Source organism: Triturus cristatus, chromosome 1_1 (genome assembly GCF_964204655.1).
Source record: "Triturus cristatus chromosome 1_1, aTriCri1.1, whole genome shotgun sequence".
Taxonomy (NCBI): domain Eukaryota; kingdom Metazoa; phylum Chordata; class Amphibia; order Caudata; family Salamandridae; genus Triturus; species Triturus cristatus.
This window is the reverse complement of record NC_140579.1, coordinates 397,588,338-397,612,915: the sequence shown is the minus strand read 5'-3', so window position 1 is coordinate 397,612,915 and position 24,578 is coordinate 397,588,338. Positions and strand designations below refer to the sequence as shown.

The 24,578-nt window shown below is 47.1% G+C and overlaps 1 protein-coding gene across 10 annotated transcripts in view; it reads right to left on the bottom strand.

Annotated features, from left to right (window-relative positions):
* Positions 1-18,329: 18,329 nt before the first annotated feature.
* Positions 18,330-24,578, bottom strand: part of LOC146870300 (stAR-related lipid transfer protein 3-like) — a 545,134-nt gene continuing 538,885 nt past the window's right edge. For all 10 annotated transcript variants that reach the window (XM_085636658.1, XM_085636662.1, XM_085636648.1 and 7 more), the window contains one exon: positions 18,330-20,849. In XM_085636658.1, coding sequence (XP_085492784.1) covers positions 20,739-20,849 — 111 coding nt within the window. In that variant the 3' untranslated portion in view covers positions 18,330-20,738. The remainder of the gene's footprint in view (positions 20,850-24,578) is intronic.

Here is a 24,578-nt window from a genome sequence, read left to right as displayed (position 1 = left end):
TGTAGGATCAACTCCCTGCTGGGCACTCGCGTTTAGGACGCAGTCAATGATCGCACAGGAATCGGGTTCATTAAGATGCATCCCAGCCTCTCCCGACCCGGAAGGAGTCTGCGGGCACGCCCTTCAATCCACAAAGAGTTTTTCGACAGCACGTACACTGCATCAACGAGGCCGGTCTAGTCTGGGGGAGGGCCATATTGAAGTGACTACTAGAATAAGGATGGCTAGTCATGGGTGCCATTTTAGAGTAGTGGCAATACGCAATTGGTATATTGGGAATGTTTATATAAATTGACAATGCCCATACATGAAAAGCTCTAGGTAATACATATCCTTAATATCCTGACGGTCAGAATGAGAAAATGTCTTGTTTATAATAAGTATTTCAAGGCCAAAGCACAGCAGGACCCTATAGGTGGACAATCATTTAAAACTCATTGATTTTGGATGTCAGGATTTGAATACTGTCAATCATATTGCTCGTACATGATTCCAAGTGCGATAGCAGGGTGTTACAATACCCACTCATAATCAGATACTGGATGCCTACAGCCCGAAACATAATGAATGACAATGACATAAGCCAATGACAAAAATGGGCAGAGTGTGGGTGGGGCTTCAAGTCCATACTCGAATACAGCATGCCTTGCAGAGCAGTGCATGCACTGCCCAGGCTCAACCTACAAATGATTGATGCCCTCGAGGGCTTTGTTGCGGAGCAAGCATCAAGGAAAATCAAAACCATCTACGACAGCAACCTACACGTGGAACCCTCACCCACCTTTCCCCACACCACGCAGCCCACACTTGACAGCTAGACCACCCTCAGCATTGAAGACACCATGAAGACTATGAAGTCAACCCACTCTGGGGCCCCCATGGACCCCCGCCCCCACCACATCTACCACAGAGCCACAGACATCATCAACCCGAGCTTCGACGAATCATTAACCGCTCCTTCCCGGTTGACTGGAAACACACCAAAATCAACCCCCTCCTGAAAAAACACTCGGCGGACCCCACCCACCTCAAGAACTTCAGACCGATCTCCGGCGAAAGTCATTGAAATAGCAGTCAACAGTCAACTTGCCTCCTTCATAGAAAAAAACAACATCCTCGACTCCTCCCAATCAGGCTTCGGGAGAAATCACAGCACCGAAACTGCCCTCATCGCCGCGACAGACATCCTCTCCGTCCTCGACAGAGGAGAGACCGTAGCCCTCATCCTCCTGGACCTCTCCGCTGCCTTTGACACAGTCTCACACCGCAGCCTAGTCCGCAGACTCCACGACGCAGGAATCCAGAATAAAGCCCTCGACTGGATCTGCTCTTTCCTGTCCGGCAGAATGCAGCGGGTCAGACTCCCACCTTTCCTCTCGGAACCCACACCGACCACCTGCAGAGTCCCCCAAGGATCCTCCATCAGCCCCACCCTGTTCAACGTCTACATGACCCCGCTCGCATCCATAGTCAGATCACAGACTCAAAATTGTATCATACGCATGGCCCCACACCCCAACGCCTTGAACTACACCTAGTGGCCCCCTGCCCTCGGGAAGCCTCCATCCCCCAAAGACCACGCACACCACCTCAGAATCATCTGGACTCTGAACTCAAAGTCGACCGCCAGATCAACGCTGTCACCTCTACCTGCTACCACACCCTCCGCAAGCCCATCAACTGGATTCCCCTAGAACACAGGAAAACCGTCACCCGTGCCCTCATCAGCAGCAGACTAGACTACAGCAATGCACTCTACACCGGGATCAACAGGAACCTCACCCGCAAACTCCACAACATCCGGAACGCCACCGTCAAACTAGTCCTCACCCCACTGCTACATCAGCCAACACCTATAGATGCTACACTGGCTCCACGTCAAGAAGAGAATCACCTTCAAGCTTCTCCCACGTAGCCACGCTCACAAAGCACTCCACAATACCCGGACCTGCCCACATGAACCACCACCTCTCGTTCCATGCTCCCCAAAGATCCATCTGCTCAGCCCAGCTCTCTTGCGACTGTACCATGCATCAAGAACACGGGAACAGGAGGACACTTCTTCTCCTTCCGGCCAAGGCTTAGAACACCCTTCCTCTCCACCTCCGACAGACACCATCACTCTCCAAGTTCCTGAAGGGCCTGAAGACCTGGCTCTTCGATGAATCACAGTGAACTCCCAGGAGCTGCGCCCCACCTCCCCCCGCAGGGCCTTGAGACCCTTCCGGGTGAGTAGTTGCGCTTTATAAACCCTTGATTGATTGACAATCTGATTAATTGTTTTCTTTTCATCTCCACCAGAAAAAACCTGGCAGTCTCAAACAGACAAACAGCCACCTGAAAGATAGAGCCTGAGGAACAAACTTGTAGTGCCTTCATAGGAGATCACTGTTGGTCTTGCCATGATCTCTAGGTAGGGTGGGCAGTAGTCCATCAGGGCGGTGGACATAATGTCCTCCACCTCTCATTGACAGTGGGCTGCTTGTCAAACAATAAATCAGACCCAAAGTTTTAGCATATGGTGGAAAATATGTCTGTGTGCAGCAGCGCAACTCTATGGTCAGGGCGCGCGACTTCAGAATTTCCTCAGAAACTGGTTCCAAGTCGCAACAGTTTTCCCTGTGTTGCTGCCTCTGACCCTTGCCCACCTGGAGAGTGACGCCCCGCGCATCAGGGTCTGTACAGGCTGCGACCTGCATTTTTCCATTCATCCCCCCTCCTCCTCCCCTACAGTCACAGGACCCAGACTTGATCCCAGTTACATGGCCTTGCGAGGCAGGGGTGAATTAGGACGCGTTTGAGCTTCTTACAGAGGCTTTCTTGGCGCAGCACCAACCTCCTATACCCAATTTGGATTCAACTGACCCAGGTACTCCCCCTCCCCCCCCACAGGCCTCTCCTGATCCCCTTTATGATGGGCATGGGAACTCGGATGATGTTGCGGGCCCCTCTAGGTCCTGGCGCCCCTCCCCGCCAAACCCCAATCTCAGGGCATGATACCCCCACTGCACCTGATGACCCCACCGACTTGCTTGAGCCTAAGAAGACACTGCATCCTCGCTCCTCTGAGTGGGCTCCCTCCACGTGTTTGACAAGTACATAGCAGCAAGAATTAGGGCCCGATGGGCAAAGGGGCGCATAAGCGCCTGAGGGCTGAGTGTCCTTGACCCTCTTTAGATGGAAAGGTGGATCTTACCCCGGAGCTTCTTGGCCAAGTTTATGAAGGACCTCAAGAAGGGGATTGATAGATCTTGGTGAACATGCCAGAATAAGCTGCTTGACACTCTTGGCCCTCTCACCAAGATCTTCGACATGGTGGAAGATGCCAAAGTTTTAGATGCTTTGATTTTCCCGGAGGTCCTGCCTGGATGGGCGCAGCGAGCAGTCATCTTTCTAGGCATTACGAACTGTGTGCGGTCCACCGAGCACTGCTGCTCCTTGCTCATAACGATGGACCTAAAGCTGGGTGATCGGACTGATTTGGAGGCTGGCACTGTGGTTCAAGGGGGACTCACCGGGGAACCCTTTGTCAAAGAATTGGGAAGGTTTCTGAATACGTTCACGAGTTTGGACCAGACTGCCAATTCCGGTGAGACCTCCATTAAAAGAGCTTTCCCCACTTAGGTTTTCGGGGGGGAGGGGGAGAGAGGGGCAGTCGAGGCAGGGGCCACTAGCCCGGTCAATCTTCACAATAAGTACCTAGAGGGCAAGGCTGCAGAGGGGAACATTATCAGGACCAGTTCCGCTTTAGCAACTTCTACCCAACCAGGGAAAGGTGCTTCAGAGGACACGGATCCAGAGGCTTTGACCAGACTGCCAGTTCCGGTGAGTGTTCATCCTGCTCTCTTTCTAAAAGTAGGGGGCTGTCTAGCAAATTTTATCCAAGTCTGGAAACAGATCCTAACCAATGCATGGGTCCTACAGCCCATCCAGGGGTTTCAAATAGAGTTCCTTGGTTCCCCCATTCAAGCAGTGCGCCCAAGACCCCTCCAGTTCTCAGCTCAGGAAGCTGCGCTGAAGGATGCAGAGGTCACCGCACTTCTGGCCAAAGGGGCTATTTGCCCAATCACACCATATCCTCACGGCTTTATCAGCAACATATTCTTGATCGACAAAGGACAACGGCCAGTTATAAACGTACGCCAATTCAATGAGTGTCTAGTGTATCGCCACTTCAAGATGTTCTCTGCCCCGCCGACTGGATGGTTTGTATAGACCTGAAGGACGCCTACCTGTGCGTTCCAGTGTTTCCTCCATACAGGCGTTTCCTCCAGTTCCTCTGGCGCCAACAGGCCTTTGAGTTTTTCACTCTGCCCTTCGGCCTGTCCTTCGCCCCATGGTGCTTCACGAGAAGATTTTATGCTACAATAAAATGTTGCCGTAATGGAGTATACCCAAGTATAAATAATGTGTAGTTATCAAGATATGAGAATTAACATTGATTTATGGAATTAATTTGATTTTAAGATGACTAATTGAAATGATAATGTGATTCTGAAATCTAACAATGCTTCATGTTGGAGGGACTAATTTAAACTTTTTCTGAGCTAAACGATGGTCTACTGAGATTAGAAATTGTTATTTTTTCCATACTTACAGAGTGAACATTCCAATGGACATTATGTGATTCGGTTCTCATGAGAATATGGAGACCCTGAAAGTTATGCTAACCATAGCATGTATGTTACAATAATGTTTCTTTTCAGAATTTGATATGAACTCATACTTTTCCGTTCTCATGAAATACATGAGATTATTAGTTGATGTTTCTACTTTCTAAATGAGCTAATTCTACATCCTGGACTGGTGATGTCTTTCAATGGTGGTGTGACACCACCTGACGCAAGCATTTGTAAGAAATCATATATAAGATGGAACACTGAAGGAGGGGCAGCGCACTCAATTAAAATTTTCCTTTGTGAGTGGCAACACATTACCAGTTTCTCCTTACTCTTTGAGAGATGCACTTTGCTTTTCGAAACAGACTGACTTTGGAGGATTTTTCGAATTCATTTTGGATTTATGGCTCTATGCTACATTCAGTAGCAGACAGACTGGGCTTTTGCCCTCCTGAACCAGAACTAATCTTGAGATAGATTCTGTCTTTAGTTAATGGACAATTCCCATAGAGACTTTATTCTTCTATCCTTGGATTAGTGTAGGTCTTTCCTGTTAGACCTGGAGAATTATCCTTCTACCCAATGGTAGTCGGATTGTGTACCTCTGTGTTTTGATTCTGATTTCCTTGCATAAATGCTGAGGGCTTTGATTAAAGGAATTGTATTATTAACTGAATTATTGAAAAGATTATTAATAATGATCGATTTTGGATCTTTAATACAATAATGTAACTAAATCTGGTTTGCAATTTTATTTGTGTCTGTTATTTCATTAAACTGTGCAACTATTTGAGTAAGTAAAAAAAAGTTTGAGAGTAGATGGGAATTCACCCCTCCTATCGTCTAAAAAAAGGTACATCGAAGATTTAAAGATAAACAAAGATCAGGATACTCTAATAGTAGGAGGGTCCAGTGCGGTTGGGGTATTGGAAAAAAAGCTTTATGCTTCCGCACGTAGAGATAAACTACTCTAACAGTTCCTTCCTGTGGGTTTCCAGTACAGAGATGGAACATGTTTGCCATTCTGTTTAATCAACAGGTCTAGAAATGGTATGCAGCCATGGCCTCTATTGTAGGTGAACTTGAGATTATAGTTATGTTCAGATATTCAACAAAACATTCATAGTTCACTTGATTAGACATTTGTTTTTCTGTTTCTAAGATTATCTATATTTTCTCTGATCTGCCACAGATTATTATTAACATTTGATAGAGCGCATGGCTACCCTTAGGAATTCCAGCGCTTACGACAGCAAGCGGTCGGGTACAGTTCAAGGTCACTTCTGGAAAAGCCATGTTTAGTTGTTTCCGAAACAAGAGATGGTGGATCGTTGAACGGAGAACGATGGGGACCATATTCCATAGTTTTGCAGCGTTATAGGTGAACATTCAGCCTCCAGACCGTGCTCTTTTGATTTTGGGTACTGTCCCCAGGAACAAATTAGCTGAACGCAAGCTTCTCAAGGGGCGGTGAAAAGCTATAACAGAGGTTGATTTTAGGGCCCATACCCCAAAGTGTTTTGTGTGCTATGCATAATGATTTGAACATTATGCGTTATTTTATTGGTATCCAGTGTAGCTCTTTTAAGGCCGGCTTGGCCGAGTGTACTTTAGGGATGTTGCACAGCAACCTGGCTGCACAATTCTGCACCACTTGTAGTTTCCTTGTTGTGGACTTTGGAGTACCCAGGTAGAGGGAATTTCCATAGTCCAGCCGGGATAACACCAGTGCCTGAACCATAATCCTACATGCAGATTCAGGGAGCAGTGGAAGAGTTTTTCGCATTTGTCTAATGATGCCGTTACATGAGGCTGCTAATTGTACTGCTTGATGATCAAATTTGAGCGACCTATCCAGCCAGACTTTTAATCTTTTCTTTTTGTTGTGGAGATGGGCCGAGACACTTTGGCCAACTCAAACCGGACGTAGAAATGGAGCAGTTGCCCAGGATCATTTGCTCCGTTTTGTCTCCGTTGAGCTTGAGACGCGACTGGTCCATCCACGTGGCCACCGTTACCAAGCAAGATTCTAGATTAGCTGGCACCTTCTTTGGGTGGCTTAGTGCCACCACTAGTTGGGTGGCATCTGCATAGGTTATAATATGGATTCCATATGGCAGGACTAACTCAGCAAGGGGCCTTAGATATATATTAAATAGGGTGGGGCTCAGGGAGGAGCCCTGTGGGACTACACATGTAAGTGGCACCCTTCTTGAGGTGTGGTTTCTCTCGAATACCTCGTATGACCTATCTTTCAGAAAGGATTTGATCCAGGTGAGAAGTTTTCCTGATACTCCGATCATTTTAATCTGTCGAAAAGGATGCTGAAATTGACCGTATCGAATGTGGAGCTCAGGTCAAGCAGGATGATTGCCACTGTGCCTCCCTGGTCGAGACCTTTCCATGATTCCTCCACTACTGATAACAGGGCTGTTTCTGTTCCATGATTTGGTCGAAAACCTGTATGGGAAGTGCAGAATCGAGTGAGCTCCTAAGTACTCAGAGAGAGTTCTATTTACATGTTTCTCTAAGATTTTACTGGTCATGGGGAGGAGCGAGACCGGACGATAGTTGCCCCAAAAGTCAGGATTAAGGCTGTTTTTTTTATTTTTGAAGTGCTCTTATCATAGCGTGTTTCCACGATCTGGGCACTTGGCCAGTTGCCAAAGAAGAACTTAAATACTTCCAGTAGCACAGGTAAAATGACATCCCCCACCTTGCGCAGCATGTCAATGGGGGGCTACGTCCAGGGGGGAACCGGATTTAACTTTGGGAAACACTTGGAATAATGTAGCTAAATCCAAAGCAGGTATATCTTCTAGCCGTGGGAAACTACCCCCCGGAATTTCTACCTCCTGGTCCAGGTTATTAAGGCTGGAGGCATTAGGAAAAGTATTGTAGATATCTAGAATTTTTTTATTGAAAAACTCTGCGAGTTCCGTGCAACGTTGCTGAGAGGATTCTGCAGGTAACTCAGCTGGTGAGCGCTTTGTAAGATTTTTCGTTATTAGGAAAATGTCCCTAGGAGCGTTCGCTGACACTAATCTTCTCCTCATAATATTGTATTTGTGCTCTCTTAGTTTCTGCCTGATAGATTTTATAGCTGCTCTGTAGTTCTGTTTATTATGATCAAGTAACACTAACCCTAGTGGCTACACTTACCTCTAGCTGAAGAATTATAGAAAAAGTATGCACAAATAGTATGTTTTGATATGCCCTCTGGAATGACAAGTGTTATGTGCTGTGAAGTAGCTCATTGAGGCATCTAATAAGTCAACATCACTAGACTATACCTTAGTTTTAGTTTCTATATTTTAATAGCCACAAGTCACGTCATCAATACCTCTGGATGGAGGTTTCTTCATGATACAATTTGGCTCCAAGCACATCCTAAGAAGCAGTGAAACGCTTCTGCGTTTCTAGTCTTATTCCCATCAGGACAAGGTATCATGTCTGAAAAGCAGATGCCTTTCGGGCCTCTTTTAAATAGATGCGCGCGCATCACAGGGCCATATGGCCGGACAGTGACCGTATCTGCACCTCTCTGTTGCGCCCGAAGGTCTCCCATTGTGAGATGTTCGGTACAGGCTTTAACCTTCGGATTCTGGGCCTCCTTGCTCCATAGTTATTGTTAACTTGGCAACGCGAGACCCATGTCTTCAAAGCACATTGTTGCAGATTTCCTGACTGTTCTTTAGTTATACGGGTAAGAACATACTCCAGTCCCACTATCGATACATGAAGACAAAGTGCATTTCTGAATATGTATGCTTTCATTTTCGTTGCCACTGCCATAAGGTCACTGTACCTGCGAGTATTACTTATTTTCACACACACCAGGGGCGGCTCTAGGCTCATGGTGGCCCTGTGCAGGGAGCGCAGGTAGGGGGCCCCGGAAGAGGGGGTCCGGGCGGGGCGGAGCTCAGGAAGGTGTTTTAATAAAACGTCCAGAAAAGGCGTTAGATGACCAGTAACATGGTAACAGAAAAACGACGTTTACTTTTTGAGTGCTCATCACTTGGATACTTTGTTTTAGAATCTGGGTCTCTGGAGGGACCCCTTTCAACAAGAAAAACACGTTGCGCGTCCGTAAGAGAGTTCGGCCACAAAGTAGGATCCCTCCAATCACAAATCATATTCAGAACACGGGTCTGTAACATGGTCTTGCTCTTTGGCTTCCTTTTCAATACCAGCATCATCCGTCTGTAAACTCTGAACCGCCTTCAGAATGCCAGATGTTGATGGACCGATGAATGATGTTTCAGTTTCTCTGTCTGAGGGTCTTTTGTAATAATCCTCATCCTGAGTTGGTAATTGCTGCATGTTTGTATCAATTTCAGAGTCACCTTGTTCATTTTCATTGGTCTGCTCATGAGTATCATTCTGCTCATGGATATCATCATTTTTTTGTTCTTCTTTATGGTCGTCAGCGCCTGTTTTACCTAGTGCATCAGCAGTACTCTGGCCAGAGGATTCTCCATCTTTAGGTTTCCCTTGGGTGATAAAGTTCAGGATTGCTCCTTCCTGTGACACTACGAAAGCCTGCTGAGCCACCTTTCTCTTTCGTTTCGAATAACCAGATTTGTGTACTCGAATTCTCTTCATTTTGCTTGCAATGCAGCGGGCGAGGCTAGCAGTGGGTAGGGAAAAAAAGAAGACAATCAGCAGTGGCGGCTGCTGAAAGATTTTGATGTGTCATTTTTATTTTCTTGCAAAAACAACAGTTGATGGACAGAATGCAGAACACTGTCATACATTCACCCCAGTACAGAGATCTGGGCCTAAATCCATCGTTTTTTTGCTCACCACACCACCCCAGTAAAGACATGGCCATATGCAAATCAGCCTTGACCCTGTGCCTCATGGGAACAGTCCAGCCCGAACTGCCAAACCATGTCTTCCCTGGACTACACAATGAAGGACCAGCATACCTTAATGAACGAGTGAATTTCCACCAACCTACCAGGAAAATATGTTCCAGAACCATTTCCCTAGCAGCCACCCAATGCAGCCGCTGATAAAACAGTGGAGGCCGCTACTTCTCCCACCTGGCAGTGAAGACCTGAAAACCCTCCCCCTGCACCTCAGAGCCTCACCATCGCTCCAGCAGTTCAGGAAGGACCACAAGACCTCGCTGTTCAACCAACAAGCAGCATGATCCAGCAGCATGAATCCCACACCGCCTCGAGACCCTTATGTGTGAAGCAGCTGTGCTTTACAAACCCTGACTGATTGATAGTAATTACCCTTCCCACTACATGTATGACACATTATGAGGACTAGCCACATATGGAAGGTTTATTTGAAGAGTGTTATAAAACTATAGGGTAGATCATGTGACTTGGCATACAAGGTGTGTTTTATCAGTCCACTGAGAACAGTAGAGCCTGGAGAATAGTTCATGATCTATTTGGGAAGTGACCTTAGCAGGAAGAGAGTAAGCTACCTTGAAATCATGGCACACAGAGACCTGTCTCAGTACGTCACTAACTGATCCTGAAGACAGCCTACAGGTAACCAAAGACTCGTCCACTTTACCACATTGTCAAAAGACAAAATACAATATATTTAATTAAGGTTTCTTGTATAGTGCCATATTCCAGCAACCAGTTCTGCTCGCTTTACAGAGCACCTATTAAACAAGGATTAATTACAGTGAGTCCTAAGGCTATGAAAAGGCACTAGAGGTTCACTGAAGCAAAATTAATGTGCAAGGAACATCCAGTCAGGAGACAACTTTCAAGCAGACGTACGAATCACTAGCACAGCGTACCAACGACCCCATGGGCCGTGGCATAAGCAAGGAAAATGGCCCCTTTGGCTGCTGCTCAGGAAGTAGAATATAGCAATTATCAGGGTTCAATGGGCCCCTGAGGGTTTTGGGTCTCAGTACCACTGTACTTGCTGAACCAATGGTAACTATGCCCCTAGTATGGACAGAGAAGGCTGCCACACCAATTGCAAACTGAGGACTAGTTAAACTAGTTTTCTCTGCTAGTCGCATGACAAGCACCGGAATGTAATTAAAGAAATGATCAAGAAGCCAGTCTCCTACCAAGGTCTCTGCAAAAGGGCATTAGATTGAGTTAACATGGGTAGGCACTGCCATCCTATTCCAGGCGTCCATCCATAGGTGCTTGCATTTCATGTCTGCCTCAACACCATATAAGCAGACATATCCAAATGCCAAGTACATTCGAACACTCGATGTTTTAAAAGATTTGTGCAGGCAGATCCACTCATTAGATCACAAGTATCAGCTTCATACTCTGTTTTCATGATTGTTGATAAGTAATTGTAATCATTTTAATGAATCCTTAACATTACGTCTAACACCTCGTACCCTGCTCTCCTCTTCTCCCCAATACGACCGTGCCTCCCAAGTTACACCTCCAAAAGTCACCGCCCCTGCACTCCTGACTCACATTTCCCTCAACATACAGCGCCGATCTGTACCACTCCCTACCCCTGGCGCACAGTGACCACCTCTCCGACCCGCGACCTCTCAGAGATGAATCGTGAGAGAGAGGCTCTCTCACGATTCATCATGCCCTCCCTTCCCATGACCACCAGAATACCTTCAGCTCGCCACCTCACATGGCTTACCTCCACCCAGACCCAAAGCACACACCATCTACAATAACATCCTCACCCAACCTTCCCCACGGCCCCGGCTCCTCACCCCCACGGGCTGGGATACATTCCTATGCCTGATCTGCCCTCCTCCCCAGGGCTCCCCACACCCTCGTCCAATGGCTCACCTTCCCTCGGGTTCACTCTGCAGTGGCACACGCTGACCTCCTCACTCCCCCTCCCCATGCCCTGACCCTCGGGCTGCTCACCTCGCAGCTGGCACCAAATGTTGCACACTGGCATGCTATCCTCTGCAAGGCGGCCTTTCTTGCCCAGGGTCTCTAGGCGCGCCGGTGCATGGCCTCGGCCGGTCTCGGTGCTGCACGCCGGGCACGGGTGCTGCCACCCCTCCTGCCGCCAGTGATGCATGGTGCTTCTGTAACCCCTTCGCTGCAGGACTCGCGGGCACTGCGCATGCGAGCCTCCGGAGGTGCCAGATCTGGACTATTAAAACAAGCTCGATTCTCCTGGAAAAAAGTTCTTAACAAGCACAAGACCTACCAGAAGAGCCCGAAACAAGGCCGACCCCACAGAAAGACGAGACTGGGTTAGAAAGGAAAAGAGTATAAGAACAACCATTCAGCGTGCATCACATTAGATTTAGCACGCCTCAGTCGTTCATGCGCCGAATTCCTGCCAGGGGCCGCCACGAATATGTATTGTATCAGATTCCTCGTGGTGGCCCCTGGGGTTTGGTGGCCCTGTGCAGGTGCACAACTTGCACATGCCTAAGGCCGCCCCTGCACACACCGAGGTGATTAACTTCAGTTACACCTTGCATGCTGCATAGCATTACCCAGAGGTTTCTACCATCACTGTAGTCCACTGAAGGTAGATTATGTTCATCCTCCCAGGTTCCAATTTCTGCCTTAAATTCCCTGTAGGTGCCTATGATGAGACCCCGTGATTATTACGATGAGTCCGCCCGCCATTGCCCCGAGAAATGGGACCGCCCGCTATGTATGCGGCGGTACCGCATGTGCAATTCGGATGTGCCCGCCACACTGGCGGGCACATTCCGCATTTTTTGCATTGCGGCGGGTGGTGCTGTCATCAGCACCAGTTGCAGTACAAAAAAGGCATTTGTGCATTTGCATGCACAACGTGGCAGTCACCACGTCGTCCATGCAAATGCAGGGGGGGAACCATAGGTAGCCCCCATGTGCCCCCCTATTCCCCCCAACATCCTGGGGGCCCGCAACGAGTCCCCCAACTGAGGAATCGGCATGCCTTTCTTTGGCGGCGTTGGCTGCTTCCCGCTGACATCGTAATATGGATGGCGGTGTCTAGCAGACAACGCCACCATATTCAACCCTTTTCCGCCCGGTCGACTCGTCGGAAAAGCAGCAGACGGTCTTCCTATCCACCGCGGTACCCCCACCATCATAATAGGGCAGGGGGAAATGGGAGGCGGGCGGGGGATGATATTGGGCGGATCGCCACCACCATGCGGGCGGTGGCGATCCGCCCATCATAATAGACACCATACTTCTTTAACAAGGTTTATCTTTTTTCAATCTTTTCTTATTTTTCTTCAGAATTATCCCTGGCGACAAAGTGAACAAGCATTTACAATGCAATGGTCTCGGCAATATTATAGGTAGAGCTATTGGTATTGCTCATTATTTTTTTTAATCATTTTTGTATCCCTAAATAAATGGCATTGTCATTTCTATTGGCATTAGCTTTTTTTTGCATATGTGATACCTATTGCATTAGCAGAGAGAGAGTGAGGTAGTTAGAGAGTGAGGTAGTGAGGGAGAGGGATGTTGTGAGGTAGTGAGATAGAGAGAGAGGTAGTGAAAGAGAGTGAAAGTGAGTTAGTGAGATAGAAAGAGTGAGGTAGTGAGATAGAGAGTGATTGAGGTAGTGAGTGAGAGAGAGTGAAGTTGTGAGGTTGTGAGCTTCTAAGTCTGAACTCTGCATCTTATTAATTTTCGGTCAATGCATATACGCTGTTCTCTTAAACCTACTCTGCACATTTATTTGAAACCTCGCTGGTTTAAGGTCATTCTGTGTAACACAATGTACAATCTTCTCACAAAGCCGCTTGTGACAACATCTCACTCTCTACCAGTGCCAGCTTCTCACTACCAACTAATGATAGCTCCTCACACCAATCACCAGTGTTAGCTTTTCACATTGTTCATTAATGACAGCTGCTTGCACCGTACACCAGGGACAGCGTTTCATTCTACCAACCAATGCAGACGCACTATAAAACCCACGACTGTTAGTTCCCACAGTGCCCATCAGTGCTGGTTCCTCACACTACTCACTTGTGCTAGCTTCTCACACCGCACACTAGCCCCAGACACTCACTGTCCACCTTTTCCTTAAGCTGTCAATGGCAGCTTCTCACACTGCTCACCAGTGCCACTCTCACTGCCCACCGGTGACTTCTCACACTCTCGAACAGTAGCAGCTTCTCGCACTGTGCACCATAGGGCCCCTCATGCAAACCCATTGTCAGCTTTTCGCACTGCGCACCAATACTGGCCCTCATACATCAGTATCTGCTTCTCACACTGTACACCAATACTGGCCTCTCATGCAACAGTAAGGATTTTTTACAGATTTGTCTGAAACAAAACCCAACATTAACAATTTAATTGATGACTAGGATGGTGAAAGTATGGGTAAGGGGCGGGTATATCTGAAGGTAAGCAATGCAGCAATTAAACACTTGGCCACAGTGTGTGGGGTGGGGGTGGTGAGGAAGTAATGTGAGAGGGAGAATCGAGTGTGTATGTCTTGGTTGAGGTCTGAAGTGCGTTTACAGATTTCTTGGTGTGTTCTTTAGTAACCTTGTTATGGTTTTAATTAATTAACCAAACAATTAACGTTGATTGATTGAATACAATTAAAAAGGAAAAAACATAAAGGTGAAACCTTTGCCAAAGAGAACAGTTTGACCTCTAATGACCCCTCCAAGTGATGCGCAGACATTCAATCCCAAAACTGCGCCCCCGCCTTAAAAACACAGAGCATCGTGGAGGGAGGCTGTAAGACATGTAGCCGGAGTGCTGGCTGTACGGTCGGTGTAATCTGCGTACATGAGAGATAGCTCTGCTGTTTAAAGAGCGCACGCGCTGCACCAACACACCTCTCCCATTGTGCCACCAAGACCCGTGCCGTCAGGTTGTAGGCTACTCGGCTGTTAGAAGTGAGAGCTCATAAGATACGTACTGTAAGGGGTAGCTCTGCTGTCTGGCACGCGAGATGTGTATTACCTACCTATCAGATAGCTCAGCTTCCGAGGCATCTAATAACTATGTACTGTTCAAGGTAGCTCTTTTTTGAGGTTTGAGCCTTCGTGATGGTCAAGCGAAGTCTATCTCTCTCGGAGTATAGAGACCCTAAAAGTGTGTCAGTCCGAAAAATAGCTCTGCTGTGAAGACTGCGTGATATGTGCCAGTGGAATGTCCCGTTGTCTGATTTGTGAAAGCTATGGTGACAGCTCTGCTGCCTGCACCTCACACTGTGTGACGTGTCAGAGGGATAGCTCTGCTGTGAATAAGAATGTGTGATGTGTGCCTCCCTGGGGGATATCTTTGCTGTCTGAGGCGTGAGACTATAAAATGTGTTACACCTATCATGATGGGTCTGCTCCCCTAGACCTAAGATTGCATGATGGGGATAGCTCCAACTGCGTGATATGTGCCTCCTGGTGGGATATCTGTGGTGATGCGCGAGAATGTAAGATTTGTGAAAGGTAACATGACAACACTGCTGGTCCGGACCTCGCACTGTGTGACGTGTTGTCAGAGGGCTAGCTCTGCTGTGTGATATGTGCAAGTGGAAAGTGTGTCTGCCTGAAGCACAGCTCTCCAGTCGGAGGGAGGTGTTAATCCAGTGTACAAGGTGGAGACGAGGGTGTGCGAGTGATGCTTGGGGGCCGGAAGAGCAGAAAGGCCCCCATGTAACCCTGCATGCAGCCCCCGCCCTTTGCTCTTCCCCATGGATCCCTTACACAGAGCCCGGCTTTGAATATGCACCAAACGGCCCAGGTGTGATAGTTTTGAACAGGCAAATGTGGAGAGGAGGCGGGGTATCCCAGTAGGACGCACCCTCCCGCGGAACCATGCGTACCCTTCGGACTCACAGCTTCCCAAGCGCCCTACAAGTGCGTCACCGAGGGCACGTCATTCTAGAGTTAAAATATCCAAACGTTACCCATAAAGAGCTCGATTCTCGCAGTCCACGGCTCTGCGGCCCCTCCCCCAGGTGTCCAGACGTTAGCTGCTGCAGGAATCGTTGTCGGAAACTTGGGAGCATGTGTTTCAGTGCAGGGCGCTTACCTTTTATGACTTGGAAAGCTCACGGTCTCCTTGCTCCGTCAGAGCCCGTCCATCGAACTCTCCCCTCCCAGGGGTGTTCAAAATTATAAACAAGCATGGCCGAAGCCGACCGAGCCGAAAAGGAACAGTAATTAATTTAATAAACATGTGCGGCAGAAGCGGACCGCACTGAAAATTATAAACGCTCCGAATGGAAGTAAAACAAGCACACCCCACCGCCTTTCTCCGAGGCGAAGCAGAAATGCCTCGGAGAAAGGCAGCGGCGTTTCCTGATTCGGGGGCGTGTTTTGCTTTTCTCTCCTCTTGCCATTGGCTGGAGGAGATAATTAGAAAAGTTGCAAAAAACACGCCCCCGAATCCGAAAAGGACGGGGCCTGTTCGGAGTGACGGACCTCTTCTCCAATGGCTGGCCAGCATTCAAGAGGCCAGGCAATGGAGAAGAGGGGAGAAGAGGGGCGGGTTCAAGCCCCTCTTCTCCAAGTCATATCTCGCGAGCGAGACTGCGCAAGCGCAGCCTTCGCTAGCCGAGACCTAAAAAGCATCCGGATTTATGATGTTCTACATAAAACGCAAATGCAAATATGCCGCATAGATCCCATTGTCGCTGGTTTTGAATCACTTCATAGATAAGCTGTTTAGGTTTCTACACTCCCTTTCAGTAGATCAGAATGGCATCCAAATAAATAATCCAAACCCACACAGCCAGTTCCTGAACACTGACTTTGCATAAACACCGAAATGTTGCTAGTGCACTTAATTGGCAGATTGCCCATCTTATACGCAAACTGACCCAACCGGATCTTAAACCTAGCCTTTTACTCATTTCTGCCCTCAAATCTTACAAGATTATAGGCTCCCAGTTGATCTTGTTTAGGGAACCTAGCTGCCATGAATATCTAATCTTACAATTAATGACAGTAAATGATGATCTTCAATACTGATGAAAACAATGTACACTTTTGTGTTGGGAGTTTTCTTGGCTACTAGTGTCTCCGCTTTTAGAAACTTGAGAGCATCGTAATAGAAAGTTCTGGAATTTGAAGACTACAATTAAAAGTTTTGTAATAACTAATATTACTATTATTATTCATACCCCCAAAATTAAGACATAAGTGGAAATTACCCATGCCAGCTCTTTTTGTGAAGAAATGTGGTCAAGTTAGCAAGTCGGGGCCAAAAGAGTATGTTTTGGTAGGGTGTTTAGTCCCTGGAACACTCGGCTGAAGCACATACAGTGGAACAATCACATATTCATTACTATCACCATTACCTAGACAAATCCAGCTAAATTAACTGAGGGTAGGCAGAGCTGTTTTCTGGCCACTGATCTACTGTCGGTAGTTAAGGTGTCAATTGGCGATTTTCAGGTTGGACTGCATGGTCTTTTGTAAGTTTTCAGTTTTTCCTATTTACTAATAATATCCGGTACAATCACGCCTGACAAGCTTTAAACTGAGGTGGAGATTTCAAATATGGTACAAACGAAAGGATTCAATAACAATGTTCTGCATCTAGCTGACCGTTGTGGAGGAAGGCTACGAGTACTTTAGATATAGTGCAGTGCAAATTCAAAACACAATCCGCTACTCTACTGCGCATCTTGGCGTAGGTGCCAGAATTGTTGGGAGGGCAAGAAAAGGAACATTATTACACCCAAGGCAAAGACCGGATTATCAATGATCATGTCCTCCCAATTTGAGAAGTGGTCTTTCTTCCACAAATGCACAGTGTAAGCTATCCTTTGTACAGAATGCCACTGGGTTGGAAACACATACATGTCACTAGTAGAATTACAAAGAAAGGTGCTTGCTGGGAGCACCAATGACGCGTCTTCCACCTAAGTTCTACACAAAGAAACCTAGCAGCAATATACATTTACAGGCAGTAGACATGGTGGTAAATCTAGGAGGAGGATCATTTGCACAAGTTTGCCCTTTGGAAGGTCTCACCCTACTAAAGGGTATACATAGCAATACATCTACATATCTGTACATGTGTTCTTGTGAAACAAACTTAATATTGGTTTGTATTTGGTTTACCTACTCTTTATAAATGAGAAGAAGAGAACCATATATGTCATCACAAATGTATGAACTGTAAATCAAGCATAAACATGATGTCCTATTTGCTGGACTCTTCCCATTATAGCGATTGCAGGCCTCAGCAGGCTGAGGAGCTCTAATGTTACATGTTGTACATTTTCCAGCATTCTTCCCTTCAAGGCTGCCCTGTACTTCCTTGAGGGGAAGATCCTAACACCAGCACTATCAGAACAAGTTTCTGTCAAGTGATCTTATTGTTTTGACTTGTAGGCAGAGACATTGGATATATACTAGATCAATTGGACATGTTTTTTAGCTCTGTGCTAGAACTGATCATTTTCTAGGGAGAACCTTGGTAGGTTTAAAAGGACAACTGTCCTTGCTGTTTTGATTGGATGCTTTCTATTTAGCATTAAAGACTAGTTGGATTTTAAAGCTGTCAGTCGTGTTATGTTTTCATTTTAACACTTTATAACCAGTGGTTCTGTTACAAGACAGGCCGATCCCAGCTTTGGAGGATCACCGGCACATCTAAGAGATTCTTTGGCAGGATCCATCTGCCTCCGTTCAGGTGTAGGGAAGAAGATAGCACCAAGACATGAATGACACAGTGGGGGAAGAGAGGTGTAAACTGAGAACAAGGAGAGCCTGCAGTACAGTAGGAAAATAAGCAGACTGAATGGGCACAGGTGTGCTCTGAGTTAGTATTAAAAAAACACACGCAAAATTCTCACTTTTGTAAAGGTTTTTTAATATTTCTTCGATATGGGCACAAAGTTTCAAAGGAAGATGATGAATTATCAATGATCAAAGGATTTTTAACGAAATCCAAAGGATGGCGTCAAGAGCTGGATGGTAAATGAGTGCAAACATAAACGTGCAAAAATATCAAAGTAAAAGACATTTGAATCCCCAAAAAGTCCGGTCAATCCAAATATGTGTTAAAAAATTGAAAGGTTTAAGTTAAAACAATGTCAAAGGTGATATGTTAAATCCGGGTGCGATTGTTGACAACATTAAGCATGTAAACTTGGGTGACCAAACAAAGCTCCCACAGGTTTCTGTGAGTACATTGATTCAGATTGAAACAGTCAGTCAAACCCCAAAAGCGCAGTCCTGTGAACCTCGTTAAAAGAACGCTGTGCCTGCTGTCTCTCAATCATCATCTGCAGGATGGTCTGGGGCACAGCACAGTAAAATAAACCTTGCTTCCATCAATATTCTTGGAGCCCTCAAGGATGCTCCAATTCACATAAGAGGATAAGACATCATACATAATCAAAAACAGAGAAAAGATGGTTGCGGCACCTATGCCTTGCATTCCACATCTCATGACCCCAGTAGGACAGAAACCTAAGGGGCCGCTGGGATCATAAATCACAAATTAAAAGAAAACAATCCAGGCTTAATGAAGTGATCCCCTTCACCCTCTTCCAATTTGTGACTAAGGTTGAAGGTGGTTAGTACTGTGGCTTTGGGTAAGACATTCTCAACCCGGTATCAACACCCTACCCCTTCTAGAGACAGAAAAGCCTTGTTCAACATGCCCTCCTTCTCCCCCGCCTCTCTTGTATATCATAAATTTATTTTAAGGCCCACAAAGTCCATTAGCAGCGGCTGCGATGATCAGTCACAGAACCACATGAACAGAAAACAGTGATAATAGACAAATGCAGTTCAAGCGCTAAAGCCACTCGCCGAGTGGACCTTCACTGGAGGTCTCCCTACAAGTAGAGGAACATGGTGATCCTAACAAATGGCAGAAGACCTCGCTTTGGCCCGCCTCCCACACACTAGGGTGCATGATGGAAAAAGGAACAGCACCGGCACTGTCAGTTGCAGCCACTTTGGGAAGGTATGCAGAGTGAGAGAAAATAAACACAAAAGGTAGCCGGGCAGAAAGAAGGGCAACACACACTGGCAAGTGTGTGTGATTTTAAACCAACAAAAGGCATTCCATACCAATAAATGAGTCAAAACAGGTCTTTGCAAAACTGAGTTGCCATTGCACTTACTGGTCCTTTCATCCAGGATGCTAGGACAGTTTCTCATGAAGGTGGGGAGCCACTGATGGGGTGACTGGTCTGTGGCCAGAGATCCACCCAGCCTGAACTCTGCACCCCAGAGCCATTCGATGACAGTCTGCAGCCAATGATCATCATAACTGGTCACCTTTTTCTGATTTAACAGATCTGGCTCAATGGTGACTGAATGATCACGTTTACATGCTCAATAGCCGTACTGACTGTTCACCACAATTCAAATTGTTTATAATCCTGGGTATTGTTCTGTACCTGTAAGAAGCCTCCACGATAATTGCAGTACTAGCAAGGGAGTGGCCATTTCAGTACAATCATATAAGGGATAGATTACATGGTCCTGCCACAACAGAAGATTTTGTTCAGATTATTGCAGCCCTGGAACAAACCTCCAAGACCTCTCAACTGCTGCATGTAAAGGAACAACCTGGTGTAGACCCTGTGTTAATCAGAGCATCATCACAGCCCCTTAGGTCTACACTCTTATGAGCAAGTGGGGTTAGTCTCAAAACCAAGGCAAGCATACCCTGATACAAACAAAAACCCTAAGAAACAATCAGCCAATCCTGAAACACCAAAAGTCAAGGCTAGAAGGAAGAGCCCCTTCATACGTACTGAACCGCAGGCTTTGGATGGAGGGTCTCAAGCGTAAGAGCAGCAGAGGAACTACACATGGTAGTGTATGGCACCCTGTGGACGGAGAGGTGTAGACTGAGACGGACACTTTGAAGAATGCAAAGGCTCTTTCAGAGGTGCACAGTTAGTATCTTTCAAAGGAAAACGTTAGGAACTCATGCACCAGGCATTAAATGCGTTGAGACTTCGGTCCCCAGGAATGCCAGAAAGCTTCATGTCTGCTCCTAAATGTTTGTCACATCCTAAAAGCTGCAAGGACTGCACCTATCACCAGTTCAAGCACTCTGAATCCTGGTCATTTTCGCAATAGTAGCTGCTTTCTGGATGTACTGTCAAGCTCTTCCAGAGCACCACAGAGGAGTCCCGACAAGAATCCTTGAGCAGGTAGGAGACTGATGAAGGAAGACGAGCAGCAAGGTATGGATGCAGGGGATACAGGAACGGAAGGTCTCTCGTCTAGAACAGTCATTAAGGCACACCATTGTTGGTAACCTCCAAGACACGCTTGCGAAGGTGAAAGATGAACTCGAACATGGTCGCTGCAAGGCTTTGACTGATAAGATATTTGGGCAGGCGGCCCTATAAGAGAATTAAATATGTTGACCAGCAGTAGAGAAATGACCAGACTCAAATACAGTCACAACAGCTATTACTGTAGGCAGCTATGGGGCCACAAACACATTTGCTAAAGCATACAGCGGGGACAAACACAGCAAAACGGACTGGAACAAAGCAGAGGGAGCAATATGAACATTCAGATGGGTATGCAGTTGGGCAAGCCAAACAACCTATTTTTATTTGTTTGAAGACTTTAGGATAGCATTTTGAGAAGAAATGCTGTACATAACTGCCAGGCTACATAAAAAACAAGCATTGAAAATGCAACAGGTCTCGCCTTTGATTAAGTTAAAGCCATTTGCTTTGCTAATGGTATTACATAGCAAAGCAAATGGCTTTAACTTAATAAAAGGCGAGACCTATTGCATTTTTAATACTCGTTTAGGACAGGTGAACAGATCATTCGGCTGACACTGATTGCCCAAAATACCTGACAGTATTTGAATAACAGAGCTTTTAATTGTGTAGCAAAAAGCAAGTGTTTAAAATTCTGTGCACGCCGTTTACAATATGTAAAGGGGGGGGGGGGGGGGCTTCAAGGTCTGCCATAAGTATATTAGTGCTTTAAATGCTGCAATTGGAACTTAAGCTTTATTTAATGAAAAAACACAGACCTAGGAAATATGGGTCGGTAATGCCCACAATATAAACTCCCCCGACATAGAAGTATTTACTTAAGTTTTTTTTTTTCAAGATATACATTTTAGTTGGAGAAAGCATGAGAGCGTTCACAAATGAAACCATTTTCAAAAGCATGGGTGTCAATGCCCCATCTTTATCAGTGTATTCGTCAATGGGCTGTATTAAACGATGCACCACTCATGACCCCCAGTCCACTGAATAAGCATAAACCCTTTGACTGCGCAAACATTAGCAAGACATGTCCATTGACATTTGTGGCTCGTGCGCATGATATATACGCGTCATGAGAGCGACCTGGCTACACACACATTTTAATAAGGCAGTCGAGGAGTTTAATCGGAAACTACCTAATAGCTAGCCTTGACCCATTCTTGGCTGTGTAGAGTGCAGATTAGAGTTCAATAACATGCCCACACCATGGTGGGTGTGGAGCCCAGAACCACCCCGCGGAGTAGTGGGGGCAGAGCGAGTCCACATGCTCTTACCTCAGATGAAAGGTGGGTCTGGAACAGTCTAAAGTCCAACCCATTTTCCCTCCTCCAGGGATGGGTTGATGTAGAGACCCAGACCAGATTAGCCTCCATGAGCACTAATAAAGCCCAGCACCACCACTGCAGAGCAGTGTGCACAAAGTCTTTAGCATCTCGGCAACACACCAGGGCAGTGTGTGAGGACCTTAGCATCCGCATAGCCCTACCACAGGAGGCACAGAAATCAGTGGGAAGCTAGCACACAGAAGCAGTAGGACAAGAGGCAGTCCAATTCCAACCCCTGCGGAGCAGATCATCTGTCAAAGGGCAACAGCAAAACAAAAACACAGAACCAAAGAATTGGTGGGAAGAAAGTACAAGAGCAGCCGGGCGAAGTAGACAGGTGGAGGTGGGTGCACAACTAGGGAGCACAACAGGAACAGCAAGCAGTGGATGCCCTGCTTTTGTGAAGCGATGGGCAACTACAGTGGCCCTCTGCTGGTAGAACAGCACTCACCTCAATCTTATGGACCCCAGGCAGAGGTGCAGGCCCGAGGTGAGAGTTGCAGGCGAGCCAGATTTGTCATCCAAGCAGGAACCGCGGAGATCAGTCTGAGCCCTGCGCAAAGAAGGGATTCTCTGCAACCGTGGCACAGGGTGGGGCCTAGGCCCGGGCTGAAAGCCGCGGTGCTCCGGAGCAGCAGGAGGGAGGGATAGTCAGAAGGGGCCCCGCACGAAGTGACGCACTCGTAACCCAAGTACAGACGGGGTGGCTCTTCCCAGCAGAACGCACCAAGGAACCTGCTGCGGGGCGGAGTCGATGCTCAGACTTCAGCCCGCCTTAGGGAAATAGTTGACATGCTACCACCAATCCTGTGCAACCGGGCAAACTTCCGCCTGCCAGGGGCACAGGCTCATTGAAATGGAGTAGAGTTACACTCCCATATAAAAATCATATCTGTGCTATCGTTACTAGAGTCGCCTACTGACAGACGGCGAGACGTGCAGCAGCTCAAGACAGCGCCACGGGGGCACGTGTACTTACCGAGCTCATAGAGCCAATGAGGTACTGTAAAGTATTTTCCCAACCAATAAGCGCGTGTTTAGTCTCTAAGGCAAGCCAGCCAGCCAATAAAACATGCTATCGCCATTACACAAGTAACAAGCGGGGTCCCAAAAATGAAAGAGGACCGCGCTGCAGCCGGAGCATGGGGATCTCTTGTCTTTATGGGGCCATGTGTTTCTAATTAGAAACAAATAGCCCCATAAAGATAAGAAAGTGCTTTGCGACAGTTTAAAAGCAGGCGACCGAGTCCGGCTCAGAGGCGAAAGGGCGTCAACCAAAAACCCTCAATGGCAGGCCACCGTTTAGCATAAGCGGTGACGCCAGCCAATGGAAATGAGGGGCAGGGCTTAAAGCCCTTTTCTGAAAATCCTCATTCACAATAAATCTCGCCGAGGCTAGCAGCGCTTTGCGCTGCAAAGCCACGCGAGACCTAAAAAGAAAGTGTGCATTCATTGGCAGGGGACAGGCAAACAATGCTAGGCGTGCTCTGGGAAGCGGAGTCCTGACTGCAACACCCACTCCAGATCTGACCCTGATGCGGTGAGCTGCACTCATAATAAACTGCGCTCCACGTGTGCAGTTATTAGCTAACAAGACCGAAAGAACCGCACTGTGAAACCGAACTGACATTCTCAGCGGCCAGTAGAGTGTACAGCCCCTGTGTGACGCTGTGTAACTGTCGGACGTTTCCGTGCAGATGATGCTGGTCCTGAGCTTGAAGGGGGGGGGGGGGGGGTGTGTGTGTGTGTGTGTGTGTGTGTGTGTGTGTGTGTGTGTGTGTGTGTGTGTGTGTGTGTGTGTGTGTGTGTGTGTGTGTGTGTGTGTGTGTGTGTGTGTGTGTGTGTGTGTGTGTGTGTGTGTGTGTGTGTGTGTGTGTGTGTGTGTGTGTGTGTGTGTGTGTGTGTGTGTGTGTGTGTGTGTGTGTGTGTGTGTGTGTGTGTGTGAGAGACATGAATAAACAGACTACGTGTAGAACATCTGAAAAGTGATGCACACAGCCGTGTACAACCGTGTGATATGTGGATACTGGTACTTTAGACCCAGTGCACGTCATCGCTGAGGCGTTTTTTTTTTTTTGTTGCATATTTATGTAGCGCAAACTCGACCCAAAGGTATTGGAGCGCTTTACACAAGCACCATATTTACATTACACATTAAGGCACGGAGAGATTAAGTGATTTGCCCAGAATCACAGGATGTGGACACGACGAGGCTCAAATCATGGTTTCCAGCACCAAAGTTGGCAGTCTAGCCGACGGACCACATCCCTTGGGCAGCTGAAATGAATTTAGGGATGTTGAGTACAATTGTTTCTTTCTTTGCGTGAATCTCCAGTCCTGTGTGTTAGGTTTCAGTTAAAAGTTGAGGTTGGAGGGTGTAAGCTAGAGCGGTCTTGCATGTTTAGGGAAAGTAAGGCTTGTCCCCTCTCGAACTTTGAGTGTTTGAAAATGAGTTGTTGACTCGGGCACGGTCTGTGCTTTGATTCATAGCTCATCGGACCATGTCTCGGGC